General features: G+C 49.3%; 1 protein-coding gene across 1 annotated transcript in view; it reads right to left on the bottom strand.

Moving 5' to 3' along the window:
• Window positions 1–1,554: 1,554 nt before the first annotated feature.
• LOC102374154 (golgin subfamily A member 4-like) overlaps window positions 1,555–19,809 on the bottom strand; it is a 30,276-nt gene continuing 12,021 nt past the window's right edge. Inside the window, exons 8-19 of the mRNA XM_025207137.1 lie at window positions 19,486–19,622; window positions 19,253–19,363; window positions 17,232–17,303; window positions 14,322–14,457; window positions 13,890–14,021; window positions 9,371–9,509; window positions 8,986–9,065; window positions 7,198–7,350; window positions 5,348–5,450; window positions 3,528–3,571; window positions 2,258–2,418; window positions 1,555–1,578 (exon numbers count right to left, since the gene is read on the bottom strand). Coding sequence (XP_025062922.1) covers window positions 1,572–1,578; window positions 2,258–2,418; window positions 3,528–3,571; window positions 5,348–5,450; window positions 7,198–7,350; window positions 8,986–9,065; window positions 9,371–9,509; window positions 13,890–14,021; window positions 14,322–14,457; window positions 17,232–17,303; window positions 19,253–19,363; window positions 19,486–19,622 — 1,275 coding nt within the window. The 3' untranslated portion in view covers window positions 1,555–1,571. The remainder of the gene's footprint in view (window positions 1,579–2,257; window positions 2,419–3,527; window positions 3,572–5,347; window positions 5,451–7,197; window positions 7,351–8,985; window positions 9,066–9,370; window positions 9,510–13,889; window positions 14,022–14,321; window positions 14,458–17,231; window positions 17,304–19,252; window positions 19,364–19,485; window positions 19,623–19,809) is intronic.

Here is a 19,809-nt window from a genome sequence, read left to right as displayed (position 1 = left end):
ATGTGCACCCACAAGACCCCAGTGGAGACGGCTGCTGGCAACTGGGGGAGCAGGGCTGCCTCCCCATCACTGTGTACCTGTGGGGGAGCAGGGGGGATCTGTGCATGGGGCAGGTGCGAACTGTCGGCTGCAGGCTTGGGCTGCCCACCCTACTGCCCTCCCCGGGGGCTTCCACAGCTCAGCAGATGGGACCCAGAGCAGGGCTGGATGGAGAGAGCTCTATGCTACTGCCAGGAGCTCCACGCCACCCTGGCAAGGCACCCCCCTGCCCACCCGGCAGCAGTGCGGGCAGCAGCACAGGGTTGTGCCCCTTGCTGCTGCCAGGCGGGCAGGGCTCACGTCACCAGGGCAGCACGGAGCATGCAGTGGCAAGGAGCGTCCCTGCCTGGTCCCACTCTGCCCTGGTCCCACCCACTGGGCTATGGAGGTCCTGGGGCAGGGCAGCAGGGTGGGGACCTGAGCCTGGAGCTGCCAGCCCACCCGCACCATGCACGCAGATCTGGGGGGCACGTGTCCCCCCTGCCCCCATCTAAGCCCACAGTGGGCAGTCCACATCCGCCCCCACACGGGCTCTGCTCTGGCCGTGCCACCCATGGGGAAGGGGGAGGCAGGCTCTGGGCTCCACTCTGCCAGGACTCGGTTTCTGCTGCAGGTGACAAGGGACTGTGGACCTGGGTCCCTGGCCCCGTAGCCCTAGCAGCTGGGTGCCCCCTCCAGCAGGCCCGGGGGGCGAGGGGCACCAGCACGGCTGGAGGGCTGTGACTTGGGAGTGAGGGGCCTGGACCTGCCTTCTGTGAGCGAAGGGGGCAGGGGGAGCTCTGATTTTCTATGATAAAAAAACCAAAATCAAATACCAAAATGTATAGGTATTTAGAATTTATTTTGTTACAGTGATTGAGGCACTGATAGGCTTCCAAACTGTAAATAGATCAATAAAGATATTAGTGGTTTTTTTATTTTAAATCACAAATGTTGAGGTTTTTTCCATCAGAGAATTTGTGATTTTTTTTTAATCAGAGAAAACCAGGATCCCTGATAACAGGACACCAAACCAACAGGTTTGCCATATTTAGAGAAGTCCCCAACCTCCAGGGAATGGCATTTCTATGCAGGGACAGCAGGCCTCCCTGTTGAAACATCTGGCTCTAAAGAGGCAACACAATGCAAAAATAAACCCCAGCTAGCACAAGTGATACCTGCATCACTGAATGAGATCAGGGACTTTTTGTATCAAACCCTAACACATCCCTTTCTCACCGCTGGCAAAGCTTGCAGCTGGTAAATGTATCCTAGTTACATCAGCGTGTGTCCTGGTTGCGCGTATCGGGGATATTAAGCTAATACGTACCTTGCGCGTCCTGATAGCTTCTGGAAGTATTTGGAATACAAGCACAGAAGACTAATTAACAGCCTTTCCTCTTGATCCCACTCTCAGTAGCACAAAAAAGAAACATAATTGCAGGTGCAGCTTTAGGAGTAACAGACACCTGTTTGCCGGGCCCTGCAATGCCTGCATGCAGAGACACCTCGCTGACCTCGGTGGGAGTTTCATGTGTGAATGCATGACAACTTTAGGCCCTTAGGAAAGCAGAAAGTAAATTTTCTTTTAGTGGGCTTTTCATCATTCAGCCTCCAGCTCCACCATTTGCCTTCCCTTGTTTGCTGTTTAAGTACCTACATCCAAGTGATTCAAAGCCGTGCAAATGTAGTAGTCATTTTGCTTCCAAATCTTCTAACTATAAAACACATCTTGTGAAAACAAGACTACAGCCGTGTAAAGGTTTTTAAGACCCAGGTAGACAAAGCCCTGGCCGGGATGATCTAGTTGGGGCTGGGCCTGCTTTGAGCAGGGGCTTGGACTAGATGTGACCTCCTGAGGTCCCTGCCAACCCTCTTTTTCTATGATTTTACATGCACAGATGCTGTGATTTAATACCAGGGTCTTTAGCACCAATGGCACAAATACAACTTGAGCTCAAGAGGTACTGCAGTAATAAGCAGGGATCCTGGTTTTCCCTGATAAAAAATTGCAACTTCCCTGATAAAAACCCCAAAATGATTCAAATGAAAGGCCCCTCACTCCTCACCACAGCCACCCCAGCCCTGCTGGTGCCCCTCACTCCTCCCCCGCCCCGGCCCTGCTGGTGTCCTTCGCTCCCCCCTCCCCCCCACCCAATCTGTTCATAAGTTAATTAATAAATAAATAAATAAATGCAACTCCAGCAGGAGGCAAAAGCAAAGAGGTGGTATTTCTTACCAGGGATTCACGGCAGATTGACCTTCTAGTAAAGAATCCAGTCCATCCAAGTTACTTTGAAGCCTGTTGCTAATACTGTCAACCTTTTGCTCTCTGTGCTGAACTTTTGCTATTAAATTTGCCATTGCCCTCAGAATTTCCTGCTCAGTCTCCACAAATTCCTGTAACAAGACAGAGTAGGAAGATCACGTTCTTGTGAGGGGAAAGAAAAATCACAAAATATTGGGATAGCAGATACCATCTGCTATCTCACAGTGTGTCCAGCCAGGAAGCCCAGGGCCTTGAGGCAGGAAACAGACCTTGCCTTTGCACCACCCGAGCAGTTTTTGCGATGGCACAACATGAAAGCCAATAGATGTCCGTGTCCTTTATCGTGTCACAAATGCCTTTGTGGCTGCAGCAGAAAGCAGTAGTAATTTGTGCTGCTTTTTCATGGCGGATGTCTATTTTCTTTATGGCAAGAGAGTGCAGGCAGCCCGGAGCTGCCCATACTCTCCAGCTGCCCTCAGCAGACACCCCCCAAAATATCTGCAGCACATCTGAGATCAGGAAAAGCCGGAGCTCCAGGCTTGCAAAGATGAGCCTTGGGAGAGTCTCAGGGCCACGTCTCAGAGCGGGGAACACGTTGCCTGTTGTCCTGCAGGATCAATAAGCAGGACAATGGGCAATGTGCATTTCACTTATTGAAGCGAATCAGCTGTGCAAGGGGACATCCTGCCATAGAGGATCTGCTTTATTTGGCAATGTCAATTTACACCCGATTCTGGAACCAACCTTTGTGCAAATTTTCCTTTGGGTCCTTTTTCCTGGCTCATTCAACAGGATGCAAAACTTGCCCTTCTGCTCGAATGATCTGCCCTGAAATATCTAAGGGGTATTTTCATTAAGTTCTTGTTGAACGTAAAGGTTCTTCCCAGTCTAAACTGTATTAGATTGGCAATCTGGATTGGAAGGGCAAAGGTAGGATTGTACAGCAGCGTGGCACAGATTTAAAGAAGGATGGCCACTTTTAGCTAGGTTTGAACCTCGGATAAGCAAAATAAAGCATCGATCTAGGACCATTTGCAATCAGGATTTTTATGCAGAGCTAGACAACGATCATTTTCTGTATTCTCCCGGCGTGCTAGGCAATTACAATCGATTCAGATAGAACAGGTGCTCTTAGAAGAAACATAGAGCAGTATTTACAGTACAAACCATTCTTTTTTGCATGTAAACCAAAATATTTTCATTGCTAAAAAGTACCATGTACAACAGAGTTGAAACTCACCTTTTGAATGTAACTGTCCTCTGACCATGCCTTCAGAAGAAGCTCTAGTGAAAAGGGCAAGTAGGCTATGTCAAAAAGGCGCACTGAGAAAGTGATTTTTAAGCAGTTGAGCATTTTTTTTTTAAATCCCCAATGTCCAAATCAACACACATCTGTTGCCATGTCTGTAGATATCCATGAGCGTCACGGGATGGGATCCCCAGGGATGGACGTGATACCCCTAGGGCTCCTTGATTGTGCCAATCCTGCCCAATGGGCACTCTCTTTCTCGCCTGCCACGTCTTGTTGTAACCGTACTAGATAGGGAGGCTGCCCTCAAGTTTGTATTTTGGGCACAGTCCTAATGGACCCCACTGAACCCTGTGGGTTCTCGGACCCCTTTCGGGTCCCGCTCGAAAATGGATGCCTCTCAAGACACCCTCAGCCTTATGGGCTAGATGTGTGGCTGCAAACCACCCCTTTACCACACCCCAAGCCTCGCAGATGGCATTCACACAGTGTCCCTCTGAGGCCTTAGTTTAACTTGGCCTCTGGTCATCCCTGGGCTCTCCGCAGCCCTGTCTCTCTCTTGGTGCCCCCTGGCACTAAGGTCCGCTCACCCCTCTTTGTCACTGCACCCCTGGCACTGGGGTCCACTCACCCCTCTTTGTCACTGTGCCCACACTGGTGCTAGAGTCTCCATATTGCAGTGGGCCCCCAATGAGGCCTCCTCCTTCCCCAATAGCCTCAGCCCGATCCACCGGTTTACAAACAGAAATCAAAATCCAAGCCCCTGGGCTCTAACATAATGCAAGCAGCTCAGGGTGTGCTCTGTCCCTTTCAAAGAGTCACCCTTCCCCCCAGCACTACGAGCCTTGTAGGCCAGTGTATCTGTTGAGCTCCTGTAGTCCCTTAATCTTACCAGAAGCCGAATGGGCAGTCAAGCCTCTTCACTTAGCTTCCTCTAGGAGAGGTCCTTCCCCCTTGGCTCCTGACAGAGAACTGACCCTCTGGTCCCAGCCCTGGGGTTTATATATGCCCTAGGCCCTGCCTCTTCTGGTCAGCTGACCACCTGCAGGTGTGGGCTAATTCCCTCATTCCTGCAGCCACGGTAACTTGCAGCTGAGGGGTTCCTGCCCGACTGCTAGGGCTCCCTCCCTAGGCAGTTTCAGCCCTTAAAGGAGCAGGCACCTTAGTGCCCTGCGACAGTGGGCCATATAACTTTAAACAAACCAGTACACCTCCTCCCAGACCAATAGATCTGGGAGTTCAGATACTCCCTATAGCCAGACAAGCATCCTCTGGGTAGGGACCTACCAAAACTGTGATTTTGTGGAAACTGTGAAATCCGGCATTGCCCACGAAATCAGGCAGTGCCCATAAAAACCACAAAAATCCTTAGTGAAAATAAAGTGCTGGCTCCCCAGAGGGAGGAGAGGGGGGCTGCTAGCACAAAGGGGAGCCCAAGATAGCTGCTATCCCTGCCCCTCCCCACTGACTGGCTGAGAGGGCTGCCTGTCATGCAGCCCCACCCCTCTTCACTAATCAGTGTTGAGGGGTGGGGCAACACTACAACCCTCAACCAATCAGCAGCAAGGGGTGGGGCTCTATGACGGACAGCCCTCACAACCGGCATGGGGCGGCATGGGGGGACCCTGCCATGATCAGCCCATGGGAATGGCCGCCAGCTCTGGGCTCACCCCAGGAAATTGGCCGGCCGCCTCCCTGAGTTGGGTAGACCTCTACCTATAGGCAAGCCCCAAGCCTGGAGGCCTGGAAGTTCAGTCACGCCTGATCGTAGCCAAAAGGCCAAGAAGCAATTTCTTCTGACAACACCTTACCGCGAAGGATTGCCAAGTCCTGCAGAATTTTGATTGTTGTTGACTTGTGCTTTTCCGCCTCCGAGTTCATGGTGAAAATATCTGCTTTGATCTGTGCATTGCACTGTGGAGAGAAATCATAACAATTCAGATGTTACACGCTGTCTCTTCTGCCTGTTGACTAGACATTTTGGCCACCTTCAGAAACACCCTGGATATATATTCCCTGGGACAAATCACTCTACTGCTACGCTCCCTTTCCACATCAGGATCCATTTCACTTTGTTGAACACACACATTAATAGCTGCCAGCATAAATACAAGCCCCAAATCAGTGCACCAGTGCTACGGGGCGAGCAAAGGGTCTCACTCTTCCGCTCAGGGTTGTACTAACCGCCAAACCGGGATCAGGGAGGAATTTCTCCCCTCAATCAGACTGGCAAGGTCTGTGGAGGATTTTATTCCTAGGACGGCATGATGTGCATTTACTTGAACAAGGCTGCAAGCAGATACAGCAGACTTCAGAGACCCCTTTGGACAGCTGGCGCAGAGTGGCTACAAGAGGTGTGGTGTCAGCCCTGAGTGGTTTTACCAAAGTATTAATCTAATGGCCTCGGATATTTTCTGGGTAATGAGTTCCTTTGCTCCTGGTGCTTAGAAGGAAGCAGAGCTTAGCTCCTTGCTGGAACTGGGACTCTTGGAGGAACGAGGCCCATTGGCATCACGGACTCAGGCATTGAGACCTACCTGCTTTCCAGGAGAATTAGGCTCTTACATGCTTGCGTCAGTTTGGGGGGTTTGGCAAGTTTTACCGTTAGCTCTTAGACAAGGCAGCGTCTATCCAGGATAGACAACACTGGTTGCTACCTCACCTAAGTGCACAGGAGGGTCCCGGCAAGAGAAGGCAGGAGTGCCTACAGTCACTGAAAGGCAAGGCGTGCAACAGCAGAGCATTATCTTACTTCCCGGTAAGGCGGCACACATCTATTGGCGTTTTCTTTCTCCCGAGTGCCTGGGGAGAGCAGCACCACTCTCAATTAAGTTTCTCTGAGCTAGAACTGCAGCAGGTCGTGCTGTTGCTCAGAATATGCACGATGAGACTTTTCCCTCAGTCGGGTGGCTTTGGGCTTTCTGGCAGACACTGAACCAGCCTGAACGCTGCTCCTCAATATGGGTAAGCCGTGTAAGCCAATTGGGATGACTATCTGCCATGCTGCACCACCGTGCCTTGGCCTCATCGCAGCCTTTGGCCTCCCCTCAGCTAGCAGGGAAGTGGATTGGGCGTAGCAGAAAATGTTTCTACTCAACAAGACGAGACCCAGCTTTCCACATCCCGACGTGTCTCCCATTAAAGTTAAAAGGAGTGCCACAGGTGCAACCAAAAGCAAAATTGGACTCTTGGGCCATGTCCAGATGTGCAGCATGAGGTGCCACGGACCCACCCACGGCACCACACACCGCACGTGCACGTGTTCCTCGTGTTGCTACTTTGCCACAAAAACACATGCCACCCAAAACTGATGCCTAGCTGGCTGCCGGGCAGGCTCCCTGCTGCAGGAGCACTGCAGCTGCAGCTCCCCAAGGCCCCCAGGACCCCAGGTAAGGCTGCCGGGGCCAGCCTCCTCTACCCCACCCGGGGTAACCTGCTGCGAGCCAGAGCACACGTGACGTAGACGTTCCCCAGGGACAAGCAGCAGCCATACAAGACGTGCCACCGCTACTTGTCCCTGGGGAAACACGTTCGTGCTCGTCTGGACGCAGCCTTGGGGCTTAATTTCCATCTTCCTCCATTTCCATTCCTTCCTGTGAAGGAAAACCAGACTGAGCTCTCCACGTGGACAAGCCTGCGCAGGAAGCGCCGTGTTACTCACTAATTTCAACCTGCCATTTTCTGCATTCACAAGCTCAAGCTTTCTGTCGACCTCATAAATGTCTCTCTCTAGCAGCTTCAAAACCTCTGTGTGGTCTCTCAGCTGCTCCAAAGCTGCGTCACGCTTCATCCGCAGTTCATTCTTCTGTTCAGCCTGTCCACGAAGAAACCCTTTGTTATTTAGGTTCATTGTGATTCATCTTGTATTCATATGTGAATTGTTGCTATCAAATAAATAAAGGACTGTGTAGTTCATTTAAGTGGCAACTTTCATCTAAGGATTTCAAGGTGCTTTACAAAAGGAGTATCGTCTCTACCAGGCACAACGAGAACGGCACAGAGGCGGTGATGAATTGCCCAAGGTCCACAAGGCAATGGCAGAATTGGAAAGAGAGTCTCCTTCTGCCTTCCAGCCCCAGACGCTAACTACTGAACACTGGGTGCAGGCTAATGGACACTACACGTTCATTAACGCACCGTAATTACCACACATTAAGTTTAGTACTTGGATAATCAAGTACTAAAATCAATGCTCAATAACTGGTGCTACTGTGCAGTAGCACTGGCACATGGGTTTTTACAGACACCAACTGCAGAGTAGCCTAATACTACTGCGCGGCAGCGTGTTAGCACTGGTTTTGCCCGGCACACTACTGTGCAGCGTTATTACACTACTGTGCAGTTAGTGTCTTGTGCAGACACACCTCTTGTCTCATAAAGGGTTACATCAAGGAGCCTAGTGACATGCAAGACATTTTATATTGATGAAGGCCGCAGGCATGCACAAAAAATTTGAAAACTTATTCTGGTGACATCACTGCCCTTTTAAGTAGGCTTAAAGCGGGGAACAGGATACCCAGAGAGGTGGCGGTGGAGTCTCCATCCTTGGAGATTTTTAAGACCCAGCTGGACAAAGCCTTGACTGGGATGATCTAGTCAGGGCTGATCCTGCTTTGATCAGGGGGTTGGACTAGATGCGACCTCCTGACGTCCCTTCCAGCCCTCATTTTTGGATCCTAAGGGGCACCTCCCTCCCTGAACAAGGAACAGTGTCAGTGCCTGTGGGTCTGCTGCGGGCCAAAAGCTACTGAGATCGGCCCTAACAGCATCAGGCAATCTAGGAATGTATCTGGCAATTTGATTTGTGACTTTATAACCAAGGACCCCTGCATTTAGCATATCTAATGTCTCTCTCACAAGCTAGGCAAATCTTCCTCCTCATGCTATTTCCCAGTAGTATATTTTGCACCAAGAGATGAACCAAGCTGATGAGACGAAGAGATTGAATCGGGGGGAGGTATTTTCCCTGCAAATGTGAGTTGCTGAAGCTGTGACAGGACCTTGCCCAGCAGTGGTAAGCTTCTGTAGAGTGATAGGGTTCACACAGGACCTGTCGTTGCAGCCCCTTGCTCACATAAGTAATTCCTCTCATTGCATTAGTGCCACTCGTGTGGTCAAGGGTAGCAAGAGTGGGCTCCAGCTCAGAGTTTTACATGAGGTATGTGAGGATGTCTCTGTGGTGTCTGTCAGGCTGGGCAAGCATCTTCCAACCAGAAAACCCCTGCCTGCATCACGGTCGACAGAAGCTCTAGGAAGAGGGTGCTGGAAAGGTGGGAGACTATAACAACACACAAGACCAGAGAGGGAGAAGCTTAGCCTTGTCCTTGAAAATAGCCAAGGCTGGCAGCATCCCTTGCAGTCTACACGGGTGCATGCTTTCCACTGGAAGGAAAACAAACCAATTTTGGGGGCATTAAACAACGACATCCAGGAAGATGTTAACCATTACCGTGGTCTTTTGGAGTCTTCTTGTCGCCCTGAGCGAGCGCTCGATGGATTTCGTCAGGTTGGCCTCTTCGTCTTTGAGACCTGTAAATGAGGGACACGGGTTCTGCAGAAAACGTCTCTCTTTGTCCCCTGGGCTGAACGCGGCTCCAAGAGCACAACATGTTACAACAGTAAATGGTCCCTTGCATAGTTTACGATTAATGATTATTTACGTGGCAGTCATGTCCCGAGGTCAGAACCCAGCTGGTGTACAAGGACCTTCCAGCTTTGCTGTGCTTTACAATTCAGCTGAGCGATAAGCAGGCCAAGGATTGTGAGACAGTCAGCCCTCTTTCTTGCACACTAGTAGAAAGTGTCAAGATGTGCTGGAGCAACCTCCTACCCACCCAAAACTTTCTTCCTCAGTTCTTCATATTTGGCGTGCTTCTCCTCCAGCTCTCTCTGTCTCCCCTCTGCGACTGGCCTTCTCAAACTCAGCTGCTGCTCTTTCTGATTCAGGCTCTCCATGACAGTTTTGATTTCATCCTTTAATGAAAACAAAGTTTAATTAATGATCCGTCTACACATCACGGGTTATGTAGTAACTCAGCATAGTAGAGAAAGACAAAACACCAGGAACTTACGCTGTCGACTTGATCACACCAATACATTTCTGACAGTCTATGCAGTTAGAAGCAACATCTTATGGACCCGGACTTGGAAGGACTGTATTCCTTTTACCTTCACCACAGACCCCTGGGTAAGCCTGGGCAAGTCATTTAAATTCAGATTTTTAAACCGATAGCTCAGTTTCAAAATGGTCTCCAAAGGAGACTTCACTGTGTAAGCCACTTAAGTGGTAAAATACTGAGCAGGACACCAAACTCCCTTTAAACCCTGACCCTTAACTTGTGTCTCAGTCGGTGCATCTACACAAGATGCTTAAAGAGCCATAGTCTAGTTTTACTGTGCATTAGCACATCACGGCAAAAACCGTGCTAATGTGCAGTAAAATTAGTGTACTGCACATTAAGCTTCACGAAAGGGAAAGCCCGTGCACAATTGCTATGGTGCATTAGCACCAGCTACTGAGCATTTATGTAGTACCTCATATTAGAGGTACTAAACTTAATGCAGAGCAGCAACAGCGCATTAATGCACTTGTAGACATTTCCAGTTTCTCCACCAGCAAAAAGAGTTAATCTTTTCTTTCTTCTGCACGTTGTCTATTTAAACTAACATTTTCAAATGGGATTTGGACACATTTCCCACTGGGAATGGGACACCCAAGTCCTGTAGGTCGAGTTAAAATCCCAACCCCAGATTGTGGGCTCTTCAGGGTCAGGGAAGACCCTAATTGTATGTAAGTGCATCTCTTGACATAATGGGGCCCTCACTTTTGTTGGTCCCCTACTTGCAACTGTAATACAAATCAGTAAGAATGAAGTACATAGGAGGAATAAAATGAAGAGATATCAAAAGACTTTTCAATGGAACAGCATATGCTCATTTAACTTTTAATGCAATGGCAAAATTACAAGAAATAAGGAGATGGGAACAAGAGCAATTCACAATTAAGGAAAATTATGGAACATGTTCAAATGGGGAAAGGAAAGGAGGGGCTCAGACATGAAATGATGCACTTGGAAAGAGAGAAATCCTGGCTGGAATAATGCCAGGAATCTGGACTCACTTCCCAGAGACAGAATAAAGACTGGAGGCAGTTCTGATTTCTTCCCCATGATTGAGTCCAAGTTACCCTTACTCATGCTAATAGGGAGTCAGGACTAAATATATCAACTGGTTGCAAAGTGTGTTACCCTTTTATTAAACCAGATCCTATTTCAATCTAGTCCAAGGATGGGAGAAGAGAATGAAGGCACTGAAAAATGAAGCACAACAGATGAGTTGGAAACAGCGGAGTCAACAGGCGTGTGTGAAGCATGGGCAATGGAAGGCAATTGAATATCCAAAATGAGACAGCCAGTGCAATAGTTGGATAGGCAGCATGTGCACTATTCTGAGCTTCCAAAAGTAATACAAAGTTATTGAAAGACAAGTTGCAAATTAAGGTGAATGTTGTGATGCTCCTCCTACAGAAACGAATGGGTCCATATGGCCAGGGCGCAAGAATCACTAGCCAGAGGGTCCCAAGCAGGAAGCTAAGGGGACCAGGACATGGACAGTGGCCAAGCTAAGCCACAACCCAGGAGGCAGCTCTCAAAAAGGAGGGGTTTGGACTGAATCTGGAGCACTAGAGGTCAAGGCTGGAGTCTGAAACAAGACATCAGCAGGCAGGAACCATGAACAAGGATGAAGCCAAGAAGTCAACAAACAGGGCCCAAGAAACAAGCACCAGGAACAAAGAGGCGGGACCCAGGACACCACGAGCAGGCAGGACCCAGGGACTGGGTCATTACCAATCAGAGAAAAAACAGTCAGGGAAAAAACCCCGCTAAACTAAGGACAAGAAGCCAATAGCCCAAGGCTAGGTAGGAAAGCCTCTGTCTTGAAGAGTAACCTCCTGGGCACCAAAAGAGCTGCTGCTTGTAAACAGGCAGACATGCCCATGGAGGGAACTGGGACCAGCTGGGGGTAGTCTGGCCACTGGCAGCCAGGCTCACTTTGTAACCAGGGCCACCTGGGGGGAAGTTAGCAGGTCTGCTGCCCTGGCTCCTGACATTAGCCGACAGGGCTGATCCTCTGACGACATTGCCATGTTTGCTGCATGGTGTTTCAGGCCCTGACAGATGTTAAAGTAAAAGCATGATGAGATCCTATGCAGGATCCCAACAATAAAGCTGCCTACCATGCCACATGTGTAAAACAAGAGGAGCAATTGTGGGATCCCACTTCAGATCCCATTGCAGCATACTGCCAGTGCAGGGGGAGCCCAATCCCAGCCCCCCCAGCCCCAGCAAGTAGCAAGTCTGGCTCAGCTGGGAGCCTCCATCTGCTGCGGGGTGCTCCCAGCCTCTGGAGCACACGGGAATCCCATACGCTCCAGAGACCCAGCGCTGGCCACATGTTCAGTTCAAGGCATGCTAGGGACCACCCAAAAAGTTATTGTACACATTTTGTGTAGTAACTTTGTTATTCCTCATTTTATCACACACTGAACGTGTGGCCAGGTTACTACAGCTAATCACATTTTAAGTATAATGTCTGTCAGGGGCCTCAGAGTCAGCCAGACAGAATCAAGGACATCAGATGAGGAGTTCAAGTCTTTGGCATTTGCACTGTCAGAAGCTGCCAAATCTGACAGCAGGGGCACATGAGAATTGATCTGGTGTAACTTATTTATCCAGGTCCAGCAAACACAGTGATAAAGAGAGGGCTGACAGGCTGAGATGTTTCAGACACTAATGATGATCGATTTACCCTAATCTGAATCATCGGTATTGTCAACCCGAGAGCTGAGTCACACAGTAGAGAAAGATCCCCTAGGAAGAGAGCTTGCACTACATCCCAAGCACAGGAGAAGGGCCCAACCTTTATGACTGCTCACAAAGTCTGAAGGAGTATGGTTTGGTGCTGTATTAGGGCCTTTGTAGACTAGGGTATATAGAACCAATTCAGGACTGCATTTGGACCTAGATGCGTACTTGTTTATCTATTGATGGACACATTTTTGGCATGGCATTCAGCTAGATCAGAGATGCTCAGCCCGCAGCCAATGGGCCAGATCCAGCACCTGGTACTATGGCTAAGTAGAGACAGTTAAAAAGCCCAAGACTGAATCAATTCAGTCTTTGCAGGTTAGTCTCTACTGCAGAGTTCAACTGAGAAACAGCTGGACACACATTAACTTTTGATTCAGGAAATGCAGCCATATGTCTGCAGTGGCTTGGGCCAGCGCTACAGCACGGCTGTCTGGCATTTAGGCGGCATGGGCTGTGTGTTTGCTTTCTCTTCCTGCTGCCCCTGAGGTCTCTGGGATTTGCAGTCCAGAATTACAGAAGCAGGACTCTGCAGGGTTGCTCATCACTTTCTTTTCCTGCTCCCGGGTGCCTCTGGGATTTGTTGCAGCCAGCTGTAACTTTCAGTAAGTTTGGCAGGGCAAGGCAGGGCAGCTCTGTACTCAGGGGAAGGGGCATTTAATCCCCCTCCCTGGCCCCAGACCCCAGCTGGGTTTTACCTATGGGGGGCAGCCCGTGCCTCCCCCACAACCCCACCCTGCCCCAATCCTTTGCCCAGCCTAGGGCTGGAGAGCATGCTGGGGGACTCTGATTTAACTTAAACCAGAAAGGGGTCTGGGATAGAAGTTTCATAAACTGGTTTCAGCCATTTTGAAACTGGTTTATGTGCACTGAACTCCTGTTCTGTTACAGGTTTAAACCAGTTGCTGAATCATCACTTAAACCGGTTTTTGTGTAACTTCTGTCCCTAGCCAAAGTCATTTGGTTCACAGGGCTCCCACAGCGCACAGGACCAGGTGGAGGTGGCAAGGGGCGCTTGGAGCCCTCTCCAGGCGTGGGACCAGGCAGGGGCAGTGCAGGGCCCGATCCTGGAGTGCAGGGCTCCATCCAGCCTGCAGGCCCCTCGTCTGGCCCACCAGGCCAAAAGGTTGAGCACCACTGAACTAGATAAATACAGGCACAAACATATGGCTAGGAACATGTAAGGAACTTCATTGATTTCCATGGGAGTTAAGTGCCTAAGCTGAAAACTTCAACAATACTTACTTAACACAGAAATGCCCCGAGCTGAAATTCCCCAGTTCTCAGTGTCAGTGCAGCAAGCCAAGAGTGAATATGGGGTGACTCACTCTATCCTCAACCAGTTATTGGCGGATGGGTCATTCTCAGCTGATCCGAACTGGAATAACTACACTGAAATGGAGACCGCTGACAACTTGTCCCTACAGAAAAATGTGTCGCCATATGTGAAACTCCTTGAGATTTTTTTTTTTTAAATGACACTTGCCTCCAGAACTTTTATGCTTTCAATTTCTCTCTCTTTGTAGTCCTTGTATTCAGCTTCCTTTTTATCTAACACCTCGCCCAGGTTCTTGATCCGTTCTTCAGTCCGCATAAGCTCTTTTTCAGCTTTCTTGTTCTGGTGTCAGAAAGCAAAATGACAAGCGATAATTATTTCTGCAATATGCTCTGACTCCCCTGTAACCTTCAAAAAAACCTCTGGGCTAGTGAACAGGGGTCCAGGTTTCACTTAAAACACAGTGCCCACTGCTTTAAAACCGTTATTAATGGACTAACAAAGCCAGATCCTCAGGCTTTGAAATGGTGATTTATACCAGCCAGCGGAGGAGCCGTTAAAGGTGATTACTTCAGCAGAACCAGCATGAAAGACAGGGGGGGGGATTACGGGATTTGTTACCGTGTCAGCTCATTAACCTACCTTCATAATTAGTTCAGTCTGCCGTTTTTTACCAACTTTAAGCTTCTCATTGGTTTCATTGAGGAAACTCTCGTCTGTTGTCGCCAAGAACTCCATGTGCTTTGTCAGGTGAAGGCGTTTCCACTCGAGCAGCGCTCTAGTGAGAAACACATAAAAGGTATCACCCGCTACGTGACACCACTGCTGGCTGAAAAATGAGCGTAAAATAACCCAGCAGACGATGGCTTTAATTGTGAGAGGTTCCCATCCGTCACTGCAGGGGCAGAGGCATTCCCAGGACCAGGGCGTCTCTCATGGAGAATACAGAGGAAGAAACAACATGGTCTGAGATCTTCAGTCCCTGGTTTTGTAAGGAGATGAGTTACAAGCGACTAGGAGGCCTCCGGGGAGAAAGAAGCCGATAGAGGTACCCGGAGCTTCCTCTCTGCAAAGAAGACAAGTCCCTCTTGGGCTGGAAGAGCAGTAAGTCTTTAGCACGGCTGAGTTGTGGGGACACAAACCTGTCCCTGAGGTGCAAGTCCTTGGCGTGCTGAGTTTGCTCAGGAAACCTCAGAGAAAACCAGGGGAAGATTTACTGCCTCTTACCCATGAACTCCATTTATATTAACTAGCTTTTCCCCTAACTACCCTCTGCCATGGCGCATGCAGTTAAACAGACACATGCTCCTTGCACATGAAAGGACTTTGATTTAGGAAACAGCTGCCTGGTATCCTAATCCATTCACCAGCACCTCCACGCAAGATGCAGGGTGCTGCAAGCTGCTTCTTGGCAGACATCAAGAATAGGAAATTAAGCACAGCACTTGTGATAAGGGGCTTGCGGTGGTCCTCGGATACCGTGTTTTCTTCCTTTCTCAAAGGTTTGCTGAAATGGTTAAACTGAAGAGAAGGGTCTGTTTAAATGGTGAAAGGGGAAGAGTAGACCTAACTGGAGATGCAATAATAATAATAATAATAATAATTGGAGGTCATTCTTGTTCTCTGAATTGTAGGGCTGTCCTAGTGAGCACAAAAGATGGAGCCCTTCATGTCCACAGGCTGGTGTTTGGAGCATTCAAAGTTCCCACTGACTCCTGCAGTTCCCAAATGCTTCAGAAAAATGAGCCATAAAGCCTCAAAGCCTGCTCCTGCTCCAGGTTAATTTAATGGCAAAGCTCCCATTGACCACAGTGTCACAGGATCAGCCATAAAGAACAGGTTTAGGGACTATTTAGAAAAGCTGGATATGTAGCAAGTCCATGAGGCCAGATGCAATACATCCGAGGGTACCGAGGGAGTTGGCTGATGTGATGGCAAAGCTGCTGGCCATTATCTTTGAAAACTCATGGCAATCGGGGGAGGTCCTGGACCATTGGAAAAGGGCAAGTACAGTGCCCATCCTTAAGAAAGGGCAAAAGGAGGATCCAGAGAACTGCAGACCAGTCAGCCGCACCTCAGTCCCCAGAAAATTCATGGAGCAGGTCCTCAAGGAATCCATTTCTAAGCACTTGGAGGAGAAGAAGGTGATCAGGAGCAGTCAGCATGGATTCACCAAGGGAAAGTCATGCCTGACCAACCCGACCGCCTTCTGTGATGAGATGACTGCTCTGTGGATGCAGGGAAAGCAGCGGACACAATATACCTTGCCTTTAGCAAGGCTTTTGATACTGTCTCCCACAGCATTTTTGCAAGCAAGCTGAGGAAGTACAGGTTGGATGAATGGACTGTAAGGTGGATAGAAAACTGTCTGGATTGTCAGGCTCAACGGGCAGCGATCAGTGGTTCAGTAGTAATCAATGTGGGGCTGCAAAGAGGATGGACCTGGACTGTCCTCAGATGACAGAACAAGCAGCAATGGGCTCAAATTGCAGCCAGGGAAGTTGAGGTTGGATATTAGGAAAACTCTCTCACTAGGAGGGTAGTGAAGCACTAGAACAGGTTCCCTAGAGAATTGGTGGGATCTCCATCCTTGGAGATTTTTAAGGCCCAACTTGACACAGCTCTGGCTAGGATGATATAGTTGGGGATGGTCCTGCTTTTGTTGGGGGGGGGGAGGTTAGATGACCTCCCGAGGTCCCTTCCAACCCTAATTTTTCTATAATTCTATAAAATAAAAAGGAGCGAAATGAGGATACGGCAACAGAAACTTCCATAAGTGTCTCTCATCTGAAAAGTTCCAAGTGCTTCAGTAACGTTCTGGTTTGAATATCAGTTTCATTTAATACATCACTGATAAAGAGAGACCTACCTGGTGAAATTCAGCCGTAGTCATTGCCCAAAAGTATCATGATGACTTAACGCGAGCGGGAAAAAGAATACCTCATCCAAATGAACTTGCAGCAAAATTTAAGAAACCAAAATGCAACATCCCCGGCTGCAATTTCAGTGCCTTGCCCAAATTCACCACTCCTTATCTTGCAAAAAGTCTGATCTTCAAGCAGTTAGGAACTTGCTGTTATGTCTTATTTGACTGAATGACAGTCACAGAAGAGTAGAGCTGGAAGCGACCTCAGATCATCTAACCCAGTGGGGGTCAGCCTTGTTGGCAGGCATGCCACAAATGAGCCCCACACCCTCCCTAAGTGCCACTCTGATCCCTTTCCCCTGCCTGATCAGATGCTCTAATTGCTGTTCTCTGCCCTGTGCCCCCGCTGGATCTCCTGCTCTGCTTTCTGCTCCCCATCCAGTGCTCCCTCCCTGCCCAATTTGCAGCTCTCCTTTTTTTGCTCTCTGCCCTCTCTGAGCCTGCAGCCTGTCTCCTTCCAAGTCTGCTGCGTGCTGTACACAGAGGTTGCCCATACCGCTTGGGGTGCCCGTGCCACAGACTTGCCACCCCTGTTCTAGTCCAACCCCCTGATGTAAAGAAAGTTTCGGTAACTCATTCATCTTTTGGACCGTGTCTTAAAGCAAATGGCAATTTGTAAATTTTACCTCATCTCACACTCTCTCTTTAAATTGTACTCCAGATTCTCGATTTCTCTTCCAAAATTCTCTTGCATGTTCCTGGGGGGGGGGAAATGTTTCAGAAATAACAGGCCTCTTGTATGTTAACTTTGTGAACAGCGACTAACACAGACGTCTTTAGCGTGGGGCCTGTTCTCGATGCACCCTGTCCCCGCGTGCACCGGAGATGCATGCACTACAGAAGGAGACATGACAGGATAAGAATTTAGGGCGTGTGTAGACGAAACGGGGCCCCTAAATGGAAGTGGTGGGTTTTTAAAAACACTGCTTCAATTTAGGGCAAAGTAAACCCCTGTGTCGTGCACACACCCGTGCACTTACCTGCCTCTCTGGCTGTGGAGAGGGGAGGACAAGCTGCTGGCAGGCAGAGCGGTCCTTGGGCTGCGGTGGTGCTGGTGCTTCCCTCCGCAGCAGCAGCGTCCCCCCGAAGCGGCATCTGCCTGCAAACATCTGGCTCAGGCAGTCCCAAGGGGCACTGCAGCCATGGAGGGAAGTATCGGGCCCCTGCGTGGCTCGGGCAGGCTCTGGCGGGTGGGGAAAGATTATCGCTTTTTCTTTTCTTGAGCGGAGTCTGCCTTCCCAGGCTGGTGCCAGGCTGCCTGCAGGGCTTCCCGCAGAGCTGCGGAGCTGCACAGAGCCCGGTGCTTCGCTCCACGGCTGTAGGACAGCAAACTAAGACTCCTCGGAGGAGTTTTAGGTTGCCGTGCCCCAAGTCATTTAAAGCGCATTATGCCACCGAATTTGCTACAGCAGCTGGAATTAGGGTGCAATACAGCACCAACGTGTGCAAACACCAACACCATTAAAGCGGTGCAAAAGCATTTAACCCACTTTTAAGTGTGGTGAACACATGTCCCTCATTTCATCTACACATGACCTTAGAAGCCAACCTGGCATCCAAATCCATTTGCAAACTGTTTCATTTATGCTGACTTTTAACTACGTATCACTATTTATTCATGTACCATGCACCCCAAATAAGACACACACCTTGTGCTGGGAAGGCAGAACGAAGAGAAAAAGATGTTTTTTCCTTTTGACGGATTTCCTGTAACTTGCATCTACGCTCCGCCCTGGGAGTGGAGGGAGATCAGTCTGGGGTTTTTTCAGTCCCCGCTGGAGGGTGGGGTGGGTGTACTGGAGCCCCTCAAGGTGAGAGGACTCCAATTCATCCATCCCACCCTCCAGCACCAGCTGGCAAACCCCTACAATGAGCTCCTTCTGCTCCCTTCCCCCTCCCCTTCTGATAGGGAGAGGGAGGGAGGGACAGGAGGGACAGGAAACTGGCTCCAGGCTGCCGCCAGCAGCTAGATCCCTCTCCCCCCAGGGACCAACAGTGAACTTCTGTTTGGTTTGAGGGATTGTTATAACTCAGGTCGTTTCCTGCAAAGTGTTCTCAGTCACGGTGGGGAGCTGCACTCCTGCCTGCGCCGAATTTGTAGCGGACAGTATATTGGTGCCGTCTTTGAGCATGACCCCCGTGATCCATATGGGACCCTTTTGGCACTGCTCTGACTTGCACCAGCAGCAGCCGTCCCAAAAGGCTACTCCACCTGCTTAAGATCAGTGCTCTGGGCTAGGTTCCCCTCAAACACATCCCCAGTCACAGAAGATCAAAGAACTGGCCATACCAAACCTACACAGCCCAGGGATCCCCCCTAGCCCCGTTAGGGAAGATTTATAGCCCTTGCACTACCTAAAAGGGGCAGTAGCTTGGTCTGGGATTTGGGCCATGAGTTACACATTCAGTATTGTTTCCGTAATGTTTCCCTGAACTCTTGTTTGCGGGCACTTTGCCTGTAATAATAGCCCCCAGGCCGTATCTCTCTCTCGTGCGCCTGGAAGCAAACCTTGCTGTTTGCGGGCTGGTTTCTGCATTCACTTCTCCATATAAAGTATCTATCCACCTTACATTTCAGACTCTCAAATTCAAACGTCTAAGCAGCAGTGAGGTCATTTCCCACAGCCAGGGCTGAGAAGTGACGTACTCAAAGGTATCTTCAAGTCTCTCGATTTCCTCCTCCAAACTTTTCTCGTCCATCAGGCGCTTGGCCACAGCCTCAAACTTCGCATCCAGCAAAGCTGCTAAGTTTTCAAGTCTACCAAGAGATAGAAATGAATGAGACCTTCACAGTAATGTTATTTTTCAGTAAGAAACCGCCACCTCCTGAAAAGCCAAGAGATGGTTTTCTGTACCAAAGAGCTGGCAGTTTAAACCTACTCTTTTGCTGCCCCATCCAGCTTTGCACGCAAATGTTCTTCTTCCTTCATTAATAACTGATAGTGGTTCTTTTTAGATGCATTATCATCTTTAAGTTTTTTATTCACGCATTCAGTCTTGTGTAATTTTTCCTCGGCCTAGGAATAAACACCAACAATATTAACTGAATAATCATTCCAACTCTGTCTCCTCTACAGAATAGCATTTTGAACTGCCATCAGATCTTTCAGCAGCGGATCTGAAAGCACTTTACAGTTCATTAAAGTGGATGAGGCTTATATTACCATTGCTTCACCCATCCATGGCTGCAGAGTTCCCTTCAAA

The sequence above is a fragment of the Alligator sinensis genome, unplaced genomic scaffold (assembly GCF_000455745.1).
Source record: "Alligator sinensis unplaced genomic scaffold, ASM45574v1 scaffold708_1, whole genome shotgun sequence".
In the NCBI taxonomy this organism is placed as follows: domain Eukaryota; kingdom Metazoa; phylum Chordata; order Crocodylia; family Alligatoridae; genus Alligator; species Alligator sinensis.
The sequence above is the reverse complement of the archived record's forward strand: the minus strand, read 5'-3'. Positions and strand labels throughout refer to the sequence as shown.